General features: G+C 45.4%; 1 protein-coding gene across 4 annotated transcripts in view; it reads right to left on the reverse strand.

Moving 5' to 3' along the window:
* Window positions 1-13,825, reverse strand: part of ABTB3 (ankyrin repeat and BTB domain containing 3) — a 189,885-nt gene that overhangs the window by 14,044 nt on the left and 162,016 nt on the right. For all 4 annotated transcript variants that reach the window (XM_064155384.1, XM_064155385.1, XM_064155387.1 and 1 more), the window contains 2 exons: window positions 13,336-13,556; window positions 11,728-11,906 (listed from right to left, as the gene is read on the reverse strand). In XM_064155384.1, coding sequence (XP_064011454.1) covers window positions 11,728-11,906; window positions 13,336-13,556 — 400 coding nt within the window. The remainder of the gene's footprint in view (window positions 1-11,727; window positions 11,907-13,335; window positions 13,557-13,825) is intronic.

Below are 13,825 nucleotides of genomic sequence, written 5' to 3' on the forward strand. Positions count from 1 at the left end.
CAGATACAGCTGTGCAGCCTGCATACATTTCTCAGCAGAACAGTCTCAGGGACAAACACTCCCTTGCAGAGTGACTGACACACCACAGTCTGCCACTAACTCTCCCTTTTCAATCACAAGCATTTCATTAATGTGCTCTTATATTGCTGACAACAGTCTGGACACCACTGTTCTAAGAAAGCCACCAAACTTTTACAGAACCAGGTCTGATCTTTGGCCTTACCCATTTCTGCCCAGACTGCAGGCAAGACATCTGGAGGATGCTTTGCTAAGTACCTGAACAACTTCAGTATTTGTATGCCTAAGCTGTGAGGATAGTGAAATGGATTTAGTGCTTAAACTACCTAAGTCACAGCCAAAAGCAAGACTTAGGAGCTTTTGCAAATTTTATCTCGCTCTCTGCTGGTAACCAGAGCAGGTCTAGCAAGTTCAGTGGTGCCACAGGACTAATTCATGATGACATGTTTTAACTACCGTGTTGGCTGGCAGCTCCCTTTCACACCACATAAATGTGAAAAGGCAAGGCACTTAGATATGAGAGGGCCCAAGGACAAAGAAATAAGCAGGTAAGGGAGAAAAATCATCTTAATATAAAAAAAAATTGAGTTTAGATGTCCAAAAAGCCCCAAACATCCAGGCTTATGGAGCAGAAATTGAAGCTTTCCCATCTCTGAGATTATTTCAGCTCAGTTCTACTAGCAGTGTTCCTTAAATCCTATGAGGGATGAGGAGGAGTGGCAGAGATGCTGTAATGACTTCCTTACTGTACCTAATCAAATGGGGTGGGAAAGGGTAGAGCAGAGTGCCTCAAAGGCATACGCTGATGTCAAAGGAAATTACACATGCTCACCCACAGGCAGGAGTTGGTTCCTATCACTACGTCAGATGCAGCACTGAAACAAATGCTAAGATAAGAGAAATACTGATACTAAGAGGCACCATTTAGCACGGTGCAGGGACCAGTCCTCAGAGAGGGGCTCACTGCTGTGGCTCTGAGACAGGGAAGACGTTTCGCACCAGGGGCATCTCTCTTCTACATTTTCCAGTCAGAGCTCTGTAAAGTACTTCACAAAGGGAGTGAATCACAGAGTAAAGAGAAAAGGAAGATTTAAGACCAGATTTAAAGAAGGAAGTGACTCAGCTGCTGGGAGGGCTGGGGGAGAGAGCTCTAGACAGACAGGGCAGAAAGAGCAATTGCTTCTCTGCTCGGAAGGGCTGTGCCGAATCACCGCTGCTGACTGAGTCAGCCAGGGAGGAGTGCGTCTGGGGATACGCTGAATACCAGCAGGGCAGCTCCCACTTGGATCCAGCAGATGCTAAGAAGTCAGTGAATACAACAGAGGATGAGGATAACTCCGTGGTTCAGAGCACAGGAAAGCTTCTGGAGAAGACAGGCGAGACACAATGGGAAGAGCAACGTTCACTTTTACCTGCAGTGAAGGAAAGCAGAGTAGCTGCACTAAAAGGGATGGCTTAGGACAGCTCCCTCTCCAATCTGCCAGGGTGTAGAGGTCCTGTCTATACGGCTGAGGTTTTAGTGGCTCTGTAAACTCACCAGTCCCAGACACAACTGTGCCTGGGCAACAGCTTTTTGAAAACACACATAACATCAATAAAGACAACATATCTCCTTCTGGGGTGCCTGTGGGAATGCACTGGTCTGGGTATTGACCTCCCAGCACCTCGTTAGGAGTTGGAGGTCTGACCCACCAGTCCAAGCTATGCCATTGTGTACTGGGACATCCAGGTGCACAGAGACTGGGAAAAAAACATCCAAACCCAGCCACACAGGTGGGAGACATGAACTGGTTGCACATGCGGACAAGGAAGCCTGCCTGCACAGGCAAGATGCTTCCAGCTCCCTGGGTCACCAATGGGGTATGAACCCTGTGGTGTGGAGATGCAAGCCTGTTATAAAGCCACTTCGCCACTGACTGCTCACAAGCCAGTGAAAAACCTGGTGTGAACTTAGCTCTAATTAGCTCGAGATGTGATATGTTTACATGAGAGACACAGACCAAAGATAGGACAAAGAGAAAAGAGACTTTTGGATCAAAGAAAGCAGAGCCATCAGACAGTGGCTTGATCCATTGCAGAGCTTCAGATCTCCAATGCAGGACACTGATACGATTTGGCACAGAGGAGGCTGGAGACCTTTTGACTTCCAATGATAACATGAAATACCTAAAAAGGTGAGCCTCTGAAAGGCCAAAATACGTGCTTGGCTAGAAAGCTGAGGCATGTGCTCAGTTAGAGTTATTCCTAACAAACAGCAAGGTCTCTCCTCAAGACATGGGAAGGGCAGTGGTGAGTTATTACAGCGCGGTAATAAGCTCACTTCCCACATCACCCTGCACACAGCCAAGCTCACAGGGCTGTGGACCTCATCTGCTCCTCACAAAGCCTCTACTGGCTTTTACCAATAAACTAGGCAGATAAAGGCAGCACAGAGGAGAGAGAAAAGAGATGCTTCATCTGCAACTGGATGACTAGCAAAGAAAGTGTCTTTTTAAAGCCAAATATTCCTCTTGAAGTTGGTTGGGCTCGGCTGGGCTGTCTGTGAAGCAACTGTGAACAACTGCAAAAGTCCATGACTTGGAAGACAGAAGGACTTGTCCAGCCTATTCAACCTTGTCTTTCACACACTGCCCCCACTGGGAAGTTCAGAAGCTGCCCTGGCTACCACTACCATCCCATTTAAGCACTAAGCTGGTTATTTTTTTCCCATTTATCCTATCACCCTACTAACTGACTATGAAAGAACAGCTGTAAGAGCTTGCTACAGCAGTTGTGGGCAGCAATATTAACACGAGAGGAGCAAACCAAAAATTTCTTTGCTGTAGTTTGATGAATGATGGAAAACATTGTGCCAGGATGTGCGAGGCTGAGATCTGGAGTAAGGCCAGTTTCCTTTCAGACATGGGCGTTCGTTTGCAGTGAAAGCAGCCAATGTGCCTCTTCAACTGTAGGAGGGGGAAGAAAGCTTGGCATAGGCTATAATAAAAATATTTACCTAGCCATGGGGTAGTTTACAGATAGACAAGAAGGAACAGAGAACAACAGTGAATCTTCTGAGGGAGACAGTGCTTCCAGCAGAGAGTTGGTTGGTGATCAAGCAATGCTGCTTTGTAGATACAAGTGGCGCCCTGACTTAAAAGCATTTTTCAGCAGAGATCTAAAGGAATTCCCCACTCCTGGTGAAAACACTTGAACTGTGAGGGGAATTCATGTGTTCTTTTGAAGCAAAGCTGAAGGTTTTCAAGTTGCTGGAGAAGAAATGACTAGTAGATTGATCTGAAGAGGTGAAGGCCTGGGTTGGGAGTGCAGAGGTGTTGTTACCCGAATGCCTGTCTGACGAAAAGCTGTGGTGGTAGTCACGAAAGGCTTAGGCACGTACCCCAGTAGAACTTGCTTCATTCCAACTTACCTAGTCAAGCCAGCCTAGCCATTTCAGGGTATGGTCCTACAAGGTACTGGACACAACTAGGAAACACACTTTTCTCCAGTACCTGGGGATGCTCTCTTCTCTCAGGTGGCCAGTGCCAGAACGAGAGGACACAGCCTTAGGCTGCGCCAGGGGAGATTTAGGCTCGAGGTGAGGAGAAAGTTCTTCACTGAGAGAGTCACTGGACACTGGAATGGGCTGCCTGGGGAGGTGGTGGAGTCGCCGTCCCTGGGGCACTTTAAGGCAAGGTTGGACGTGGCACTTGGTTCCATGGTCTAGCCTTGAGCTGTGTGGTAAAGGGTTGGACTCGATGATCTGTGAGGTCTCTTCCAACCCTGATGATACTATGATACTATGATACTATGATGACATGTGCCATCTTGGTGGCTGCATTCCAAACTCTTAAGGGAAAAACTTGGGTTGGATTCAGCAGTTAGGCTAAAGCATTGCTTTTCACTGACCACACTTTACTTCAGATGCCTTTTCTTCACAGGCTTCCCCATTCCTACACCACATCTCTCTAGACAGCTGAAGCCCCTTTGCTTGGTTCTCCTTACTGACCTATAGATGTCCCATCACCTCCACATGGCTGCCCTCTACAGTAGTAAGGAATTAGGCTGCTTTTCATTGCTTCTGAAATCCCAAAAAGTACTTTGGGTTTTTCCTTCTATTGATATCACCCTCACCAGCCCAGCCCCATTAATGCCTGTTTAACCAAAGCATGCCAGGCACTCTGCCACATTTGTCTACCACAAAGCTCCAAAACCAAAAGCTCACTGTGTAACACAGAAAAATCACACTCTTCTGGGCTCAACATCTGCCTGTTATTGCACATTTCTTCCCCCCCAGGCAGAGAAGCCATGCTGCCAAGGGAACAGGGGTGCTGGAAAAGGTATCTTTCTCTCCCTGATCCTGAGGATGCTGGAACTGGCCTTGCTAAATGCAGAGCAGCAGAGTGCTGCTTCTAGTCACTGATTGAACATGTGGCCTTTGGCAGCTCTTCCAGCAGTGGTGGACTCATCTCACTGGGGACTCATCCATGAACTTTCTTCCACGACATGCTGGGATGCCATTGAATTATTCCTCTGTTAATACTTCCCTCTTCTCAGAAAGAGTCAATAAAAAGTAACAAAGAAAGCTTTTTGCAGCACTCAAAACTCTATGAGACTTTTGTTGCCATCTCTCTGAACCTTTTCCATCCTTGCCTAGGTGTTTCCGCTATAGGCCCATAGCATAACTCACTTTCACCAGCTACCTCAGTACTGATTAAATGCCACTTTAGAGGGTCACTCCTAAATGATTGAACAGCATAAACATAATTAATATTAGTCACCAGCTGCAAAAGTAGGGAAGCCCTAGAGGTTGGAGATACAGTTAGGGGTAGTGATCTACGTAACAAAATAGGTTTTGTTAGTGCTAGGCTGAAGTCTTTCCACTGCAAATACAAACGGAAAAGAATTAATCACAGGTAAGGCACAAATGGACCCTTCAGTTAGCTTCTGGGAAAGTTGCCAAGGCTCCCTTTCAAAGGGCTCTTTATACCACAGCTGTGCATTGTATGTAAAAAGCTCAGATCCCCGGGCACAGTCTAATCCCTGGGTGAGAGCCCAGAAAAGGGCAGGTGTCACATCCATGGCATTTATTTATTGTAAATGAAGGAATGGCTCCTGCCTCTGGCAGGAAAACATTTTAGAAGGCAGACAGAGGTTGGGAGGGAAAAAAAAAAAAATCAAACCTGTTAGTACAAAGCTGAATCTGCATTAGGAAAGCACAAGACAGGGTTAACAGTCTCTTATTAACATGCTGCTCAGTACCTGGTGTTCCCATCTCACATGGAGAATGCACGATGTACATGTGTGGATAACTTGCCTCCTGGTTACTCTGAACTGTTTAGACACAGAAGTACTACAAATGACAACAGGCAATGTTACAGATAGCTGCAATTACTTGAGAACAGTGAAACCTGCCTTACGAAATCACTCAAAGTCCCAGCCAAAAGATAAATCACTGGGCACAGGCTGGGCCCTAGCTGACACACAGAAAGGGATTGGTCACTCCATGGAACCTGGAAGTGGTCACTTAAGCATCCCAGAGCTTTTCAGGGTTACTTGTGGTGCTGGTTTTGGTGTCCCTGTCTCCTCTACAAAAAGCCCACATTTTTCTTCAGTTAAAGTATTGAAGCCAACAGGCAAAACATTCCATTTTCAGGTATTTCATTTTCAACACATGAAAAATATTACGTGGAGAATTTTCTAATGAAACCTGTCATTATAGTAAACCCCTCCATTTACTGTTGAAAACAGTTTAACAAGAAAGCAAAATTCCACCCTGCCATAAGCCATCTCCAGGCAAGAGAAACATCCACAGTACTCTCCCAAGACAGGGCTTTCCTTTAGGAAAGGGTTCACCTCTCCCCACTACCTTAATCCCTTCCTGCAGAACAAGGCAGTCTCCCTTCATAGAGCAAAACACAGGGTCACTCAAACCCATCTTAAACATGGATTTCAGCCCATCACAAAACAAGGCACAAGAAGGGACATTTTCTAGCTCTTACATCTTCCAGTGCCACTTTCTAGGTCGTGTGCAGGTGTCAAGGGAAAGCTGATGTTTGCTGACCACTGTGTCTGGACTTTGTAGAACAGATACACAAGCTGAATCTGTTGACACTCTCTGAAGAACCTCTCCTGACATTTGTGGCAGTGGAATTTAAATCCAGAAAGACAACAGCAATATAGAAACAGGATGATCATCTCAGTCTTCGGCTTCTGAACGTTTTGCTGCAACAGAGCAGGTGTTTCAGCCCTTCCTGCTGCTTTCTATTTGTTGGAGAGGTCATTATTTTTCAGTAGTTACTGCATCTGTGACAGAGGCTACATTCTGCTATTCCTGAAAAGAAAAACCCCTAACTTTACTTTCTAAGAGATTTTTCATTTCAAGTTACTGCTGAAGAAGTACTTTAGCCTTTAAACTATATAGGCTATGTTTCTCAAGATGCCCATACACCTGAATACTTGTGGCATTTTAAAAGCTGGTTATTGTTTTGAATTGTTATTTGTTCTCAGTAATGGTCAGTGCCAGACTAAGAAGAGCCTGCGTACTTCTGTAGGTTTCTTCAGCTGCCTATAGGTGCATTTGTAGAGGTTGGGAAACTGTAGGAATTCTAAATTCTGAGGAAGCATCTTTGCAAAGTAGTCTTCTGCATCTTTCAGCAAGTCTGGCTGCATAGTGTAATCAGCACCTTGCTAATAGCATGAATTATACAATAAATGACCTTGTCACTGATCGAGCTTGATGGGAAGGATGGAGAGAAAGCTGCAGAGCTCAGCTGAGAGATGCCTCCCATGACTTCTCAAGCTGATGTTGTCTTGGGCAGTGAACTAGCAGGAACAGTCATAGTCTTAAGCCAATTTTTCCTGGAGTCAAGCACCTCCAGTGTCAGACAGAGGTGCTTTCAGATAATGCCTCAGAATGTGTGTGTGCACCTCACATGAGGTCTAACACATGCACTTCAGCAATGCATGCCCAGAAATAACCTGCAGTAATGGCAAGTAGCAGCTCTTTGTCCATACTATGGGCTGGGGAAGGAAGCTGTAAGAGAGAGGAAAATTGTATTTTTTTCTCAAAAAAACTAGGCCAAGGACAATCTGATGTAAAAAGGCAGAAAAAGCAATGGATGAAACCACTTCATAACCTAGTATTACCAGCAATGCTTCTGGCTCATCTGCATGGATGATATTGGGTGGTTTTAATGGTAGTTCAATCTCATGCTAAACTCTAAAGTAGAAATATAAACCCAACCTCCTCCAAAGGACAGATGTGTTTAAATTCTCTCTTTTTCAGGTTGTGGGAATGCCAAGATCAAACTGAAACAGCTCCAGGACTTTCATAGATACAGGACAAAGAAGTATCCCACATGTTAAGCATGTTATCCTCAAGAGAACCTCTTTTCAAACCCTGAAGGGCTGACCTGTGAATACTACCTCAGGCACTACAAGCTCACAAATCTGGGTGAAGCCTTCATGTAGTTCTTTTCAAATCTCTATTTGGAGACATCTAATCTCCAAGTCATGGTCAGCCCTCAAGCACATGCAGTCCTCATGCAACTACAGTCCCCTCACCATAGAGGCAGAGGGCAATCCAGCTCAGAGCCAAGCTCAGACAAAGCAAAGGTCAAACTCATCTGGAGGCAAAAGGGAGCTTCCAGTGAGATGTATGGGGGTTTCCCCAGGCCACAGAGAGTAGAACACAGATTGTGACAGGCAGAAATTTGCCTGCATATTCCTATCCTCCTTTTGTAACAAGATGTCCTGTGTCATCTTAGCTTTGAGAGACTCAACTCTGTTCTATGCCACAGCTAAAGCCTAGCTCAGGGCTAATCATTCTCAGAAGCATCTCTTTGGCTTTTGTCTCATGCAGCTCTCTGCAAACCGCTTCTAGCAGGCTATGTGTGTGTGCTTGTCTGCCATTGAGATTCAATCTATCCCTAAATGGCAGCACATCTCTTCTTTGTCTTGTGGCCCAAATCCACCACCACATCATTTTCATGTTTAGTGTTGGAGCTTTCCCAGTTTGAGTTCTGCCTGGTCTTAGCGAGGTACTTTAACTAGAGCTCTCCATCTCCTTTCAACTGATGCTGCTTTCTCTGGAGTACCTCTTCTCTGGCCTTTGGTTTGGTAATGACCCAAGCTCACTGCATGACAGCAGCTCCTCTGTGAGAGCAGTAAGTACAGAGCAATTGTCTGTCTGCTCTCACAGCTCTGCCTTGCCAGCATGGAAATGCTGCCACTTCTCCACTCCATCCAATTGTGAACGGTGCAGCTGATAAAGATATTAAAAGGCATGAAAGGAAATGAAAGTGCTCTGTCCCTCTGCAAGCCACCAGGAGCTGGGTATCAAGCCTTCATTTGTGCTTTTGGAAGTCTTCCTTCAGGGCTTTAGTGCAGCAGCGAACAACCAATGTGCAATCTACTCACTGCTCTTCCCCACTTACAGTGCTTGAGGAGAGGCAATAAAACTAGGGACTTCAGCTCAGTTCTGCCATATTTTGTTGCCATTCTGTGTTCTAGCGCCAGGACCTCTGCACGTTTATTTTTCTTTCTATTTCTGCTGTCAGCATCCCAGCACATAAATGGGAACAGAATGCCACCCTGCAGGACACCAGCATCACAGTGCTGGCAGGTGGCAGAGCTACCACATAAACCCTCCCATCCAGACCCTCTAGGAATAAACACTTCAAAACACATCTCCAAGACACAGGAGATACCTTATGTCTGATGCTGCTCTTGTAGGTATTGGTCTTCTCATTTTAGTAGTATCTGGCCTCTCTGTGTGGCCTGGGAACCTACGAAAACATTTTGTCCCACAGTGCAGAATAAGAGGCAGGGACAGAAGGCACACTTCTTATTTTGAGACCTGCCCTATATTTCTTTGTGACTTTTGAAGATCCTCTCTGGCCAAGTCATTCAAATTACAAATTGCTGCCTGACTTTTCCAGGTTGTCATCAGCTTCCGAGGTTGAGACTGCTGCTTTATGAGACACTGACAATCTCCCTGTTTAATTACCTCAGTTTCCCTGTTCATTAAGGGAAGATAAGACTTTCCATGCCTCAAGTCATTAATATTTCTAAATTGTTCTGAGATTATGGGATAGTCTGAACTATTTATAGGAATGCACAATGCTACTTCTATTAGGTGCAAGCTGCCACACAATTAAAATATACTGAGCATCACAATATGTAGTGAATGTGGCGTCATGTTTTACATCATCAAGTTGCTTATTTTGTTCTTTTTGCCCTGAAAAGCTCATTAGGGAAATGTACTGGGCCAGGCTGTGAAGTTTAGCAAATTGTAATCTCTCAAAGTTCTCAGACCACAGGGAAATGGATGTCCTTGTGTGGGCACATCAAGCTCCTCTCTGCACAGCTCTACAGAAGGCAGAGCTTTACAGTTTGCTGTCAAAAGAGGGATGTGAACTGCAGCTACAGTCCTTCTGCACTTCTTAAGAGGAGATTTCTGTTTGGTGGCTATACAGTCCTTCCAGAGATGGGGAAGAGAAGATCCTCTGAATATCAGCTTTACTCATCTGCCTTCTATGAAGTGACCAGGAAGAATTTTTATTGGCTTCTCAATTCAAGAGAGATGTTGAGGTGCTAGAACAGCTCCAGAGAAGGGCAACAAGGCTGGTGAAGGGCCTGGAACACAAACCCTATGAGGAGAGGCTGAGGGAGCTGGGGTTGTTTAGCCTGGAGAAGAGGAGGCTCAGGGGTGACCTCATTGCTGTCTACAACTACCTGAAGGGAGGCTGTAGCCAGGTGGGGGTTGGTCTCTTCTGCCAGACAACCAGCAATAGAACAAGGGGACACAGTCTCAAGTTGTGCTGGGGGAAGTATAGGCTGGATGTTAGGAGGAAGTTGTTGCCAGAGAGAGTGATTGGCATTGGAATGGGCTGCCCAGGGAGGTGGTGGATTCACCATCCCTGGGGGTGTTCAAGCAAAGCCTGGATGAGGCACTTGGTGCCATGGTCTAGTTGACTGGCTAGGGCTGGGTGCTAGGTTGGCCTGGATGATCTTGGAGGTCTCTTCCAACCTGGTTGATTCTATCATTCTATGATTCTTCCAAAGGGCTGCATAGAGTCTGTCCTCATTTCTGTCTGGGAGAGCTCAGTGAGAGGCCATTTGGACAAGACTGCTGCAGTAATTCATGCCATTTGCAGACAACTTGTAATGATTCATTATTTGTCCAAGAATACGAAGCAGTGCATGTTTGTGAATATGCATGCTCCTGAAGAGTGAAGACAGGCAGCTCCCCTAGGCCCAAAGGCAGGAATAAAGATCAACACAGATTTCTTCTTTTTCATGTAGGGGGTTTTGTGATACTTCAGTTGCTTGACCCCTCTACTTTAAGTGAATCTAAAGCAGAAGATAGGAGTCTTCTTTGTTTTGAGGTCTCCTACAACAGTTATGGAAGATTCAATGTAACATGTCCCAAAGGTATAATCCTATGTAAGTAACTTATTCTAATAATGATCCTAGCCTTTGTTTCAGGCACCAAGGAGAAGAGCAGTTAAAGCCATCTCTCATCCTAGATTACAAGGCCTAAATCTCCATTAAGTTTTCAAGGCGATTAGTTTTACATCAGCTTTCAAACCAAGCAGCACCTTGCTGGTATTAACCCAAGCGAGTTTTGAAGAAGAATTCTACAAAGCCTAGCATTTGGGATGATTTCCTAAAAGCTGTCTCATATATTCCCCATAAATATCCAAACAATACAAACTAATTCCTAAGAAAAGTCTTGTGGCAGGGAAAATCAGAGCAATTGCTGGAACAAATGAGACTGTGGGACAAACCCTCTTTTGGACACAAGAAAAATACATGTAAGCTTTCACTACCTCTGGAACCCCTTTGTATTGAGTGCTTGTAGCAAGACCTCATTCCTTTTCTCATTATTTAGGCTATTGCTGCAGGTGCTAAAAAATCCTGTTTATCTGCTGCTAGACAGAGTTGGGTGAGAAATGTTGCTTACTTCCCCATTAAACAATTAGATGACCATACTAACCTGTACTGTGGTACATCAGAAAAAGAACAGCAATAAAACCCTTTTTATGTTTTTCATCACTAAAATGATTTTCTGGTAACAACAAAGTTGGCTGGGTACTCCTTGGGAACCACTGACTGCCAGGAGGACCAGTAGAGAAGAGACTGTCAGTTATACTGAGTTTTAGAAGAGAAAGAATCCATCCTTCAGTATTTTTTTTTCCTCTCCTTGCCTGCCTGTCTTTTGCTATTATACTGGTGCCTCCCTCAAACAGTTTTGTTAGTCTGATTTTTCTGGCTGAGAAAATGTCATCTGAAAGAACAAATCTGGGGAGGCTGCAAGTACAAACACTCATATGGAAGATTAAAAAAAAATATTCTGTTCTATGCTTGTAGAAACCAGTCTCCCCACAAGTTTAAGAGTCCTAAAACCACATTAAGGGAAGAAAAAGTCATATGAGATGTTAAAGAAATCCAAAGCAAACATGAAAATGAGCATTATTGTACAGTCCTCTAAAACAAGCTGGGTGAAGCTCCTCCTTGGGTTGGTTTGGTTGACATCTCTTGCCATGCTGCACTGACCCTTTTAACTTTAATTTCACCACTATGCATCAGCTTCTATCGTCTCTCCAGCTTATCAGTAAGAATCAGTACCAAGTTGTTCTAGCAGGGCAAGAACATTATCGCAATCTTTATGTCTTATGGGACGGGAATGAGACTAATTTCTTTTAAAGGCACAATTTATCCTACCTTGCTGGCTTTCAGTATCTCAAACATCAGAGGCAACCCTTGTGTGATGAGCTCCTCTGTGTACTCTTCTTCCTGGATGGACTTGAATTCCTTTAGCAAGCACTGGATGAGGGGTCGTCTGTGCTGCTGGAAGGATGTGCGCAGGGACTCCAGCCATGTGTGCAGTGTCCAGGGAACACCTGGAGATGAAGGACAGAGCTCATTCCCAGTGTCAGAGAAGCATGTGCCCTTCTGCTTTTTAACCTTTACTTATGCTAAGATTTTAAACAAAAGCTGCCAAATACCCCTAGAAACCGAATTCCTGCATATCCCTAATTGAGAAGGCTGGTGGTTATCAGGACATCCTAGACCTAATGCAGAGAGGCTTTCCTCCAAAAGCTAAGAGAAGACTGTGGTCTCTATGTCATCTAGCTTTCAGCTTCTCTGCTGAGACTACCAATTTGTGGTAATTGCTGTGGTGCTCTGTGATGCAAAAGCCTTTTGGAAACTAGATTTACACTGGCTCATTTGTTTGAATGTATCCCTGGAGAGCCATTAAATGGTGAGAAAAAACTCATTCTGGTCACTACCCACCTGGATTCAAGAATGGTGGTCTTCAGATCAAAACTTTTGTTAGCACTACCCCATGTCCTTTCCTGATCATTACTGTTTTCCCTAAATAGCACTGGGCAAGTTAAGCAGATTTGCCTTTTCAAGTACTGTGTCATGACAGAACCACTCTCCAGGAACTTAAAAGGAACTGCTCCCATGCACCGAGCGAGAAAGCACATGGAGCTAATGTACCTCTGCAGGTATTAGGCTGGATGTGACCTAGTTTCTGATCTTGCAGAATGGAGTGGGAGGAAACACAAGGCTAGTGCTTGGCTGCAAAAGGTTTTTCCTTCCAATTCAGCAAATATCCAGCACCTAAGGAGCAGTCCTATCACTTGGTCATTGCCAGGCCTTTGTCTGCTCAGCCCACCCAACAAGCCACCACTCAGACCACCACACACCCTGATCCACAGCACATGTCCCCAGAGCTGAAGCACCACATCAACCAGGGGTATTTCGAGCAATTTGGTCTCTTGCTCTAAATGCAGATCAATGGGGATGGTAAATATGCAGTCCAGACTGATTCCCCTCCATGTTACTCAACCACCCTCCGCACAGACAGATGTGACTTCCCAGCAGGCTGGTATGAAATCCAAGCCCCATGTTGGGAGATTTGGCACACTGAGAAGCCAGCTCTTTGATCTTGCCCTCAGAGGCTCACAAACCCTGGAAAATGTTGGAAAAAATACGTGTTAATGGCAGATTGCTTTATGGCAGAGTGCAAAAGAGTAATTGTTTGAGGTGGCCCATGGCTGCCAAACACTGCCAGATAACAGTGAAGATGGCTATTCATGGAAACCAGTCTGTCCTGTAGAAAGGTGCCAGTGGTCCCTGAACAAAGCACTCTGCAGAGCCAAAAGGGGCTGGGAATGTGCCTGGTTCCTCATCACTTTCTGCTTCCATAAGAGCTGAGAAAGCTGCAGCTGTGTTTGGTTTAAGCAACAACCCATCAAAACAGATGCATTTCTTACACTGGTCCCTTCCTGGAAGGAGAGGAGAGAGGGCATCAGGACTGACCTATGCTCCGTATGTCAATGGTCACATCCACGTAGCCATGCTCAGCACTGTGGTACATGGCCTCCTTCAGGGCCTTCAGCTTGGCCTTGCTGTTGCGGCTGGCACAGAGCGGAGCTGCCGCTGAGTCAGGCAAGTCTGTGCCCTCGGCCAGGATCTCCTCCAGCGACAGAATATCGCTCTTCTCCTTCTCCGGCTGAGCAAGCAGCTTACGGAAGACATTCCTGTCAATCACAGTGTCACAGAGCGAGAGGGAGAGGGAAAGAGAGGGCAGGAGAACAGAGTCAGTGGCTTGGCTTTCTGTGCACCCAAGATACTTGCTGCAATGTGGCAAATTAGGACAACTATCCAGGAAATGAATGGCAGGACCAGCTGAGAGCAGTCCTGAGGCGAGTATCACTCCTTTCTATCCCACCTGCACTGGCCGGGACACCTCTGCAAGACTTTGCTGTCATGCCAGGGACCATATAGATGTTACACAAACAGCAGCACC

The sequence above is a fragment of the Pogoniulus pusillus genome, chromosome 15 (genome assembly GCF_015220805.1).
Source record: "Pogoniulus pusillus isolate bPogPus1 chromosome 15, bPogPus1.pri, whole genome shotgun sequence".
In the NCBI taxonomy this organism is placed as follows: domain Eukaryota; kingdom Metazoa; phylum Chordata; class Aves; order Piciformes; family Lybiidae; genus Pogoniulus; species Pogoniulus pusillus.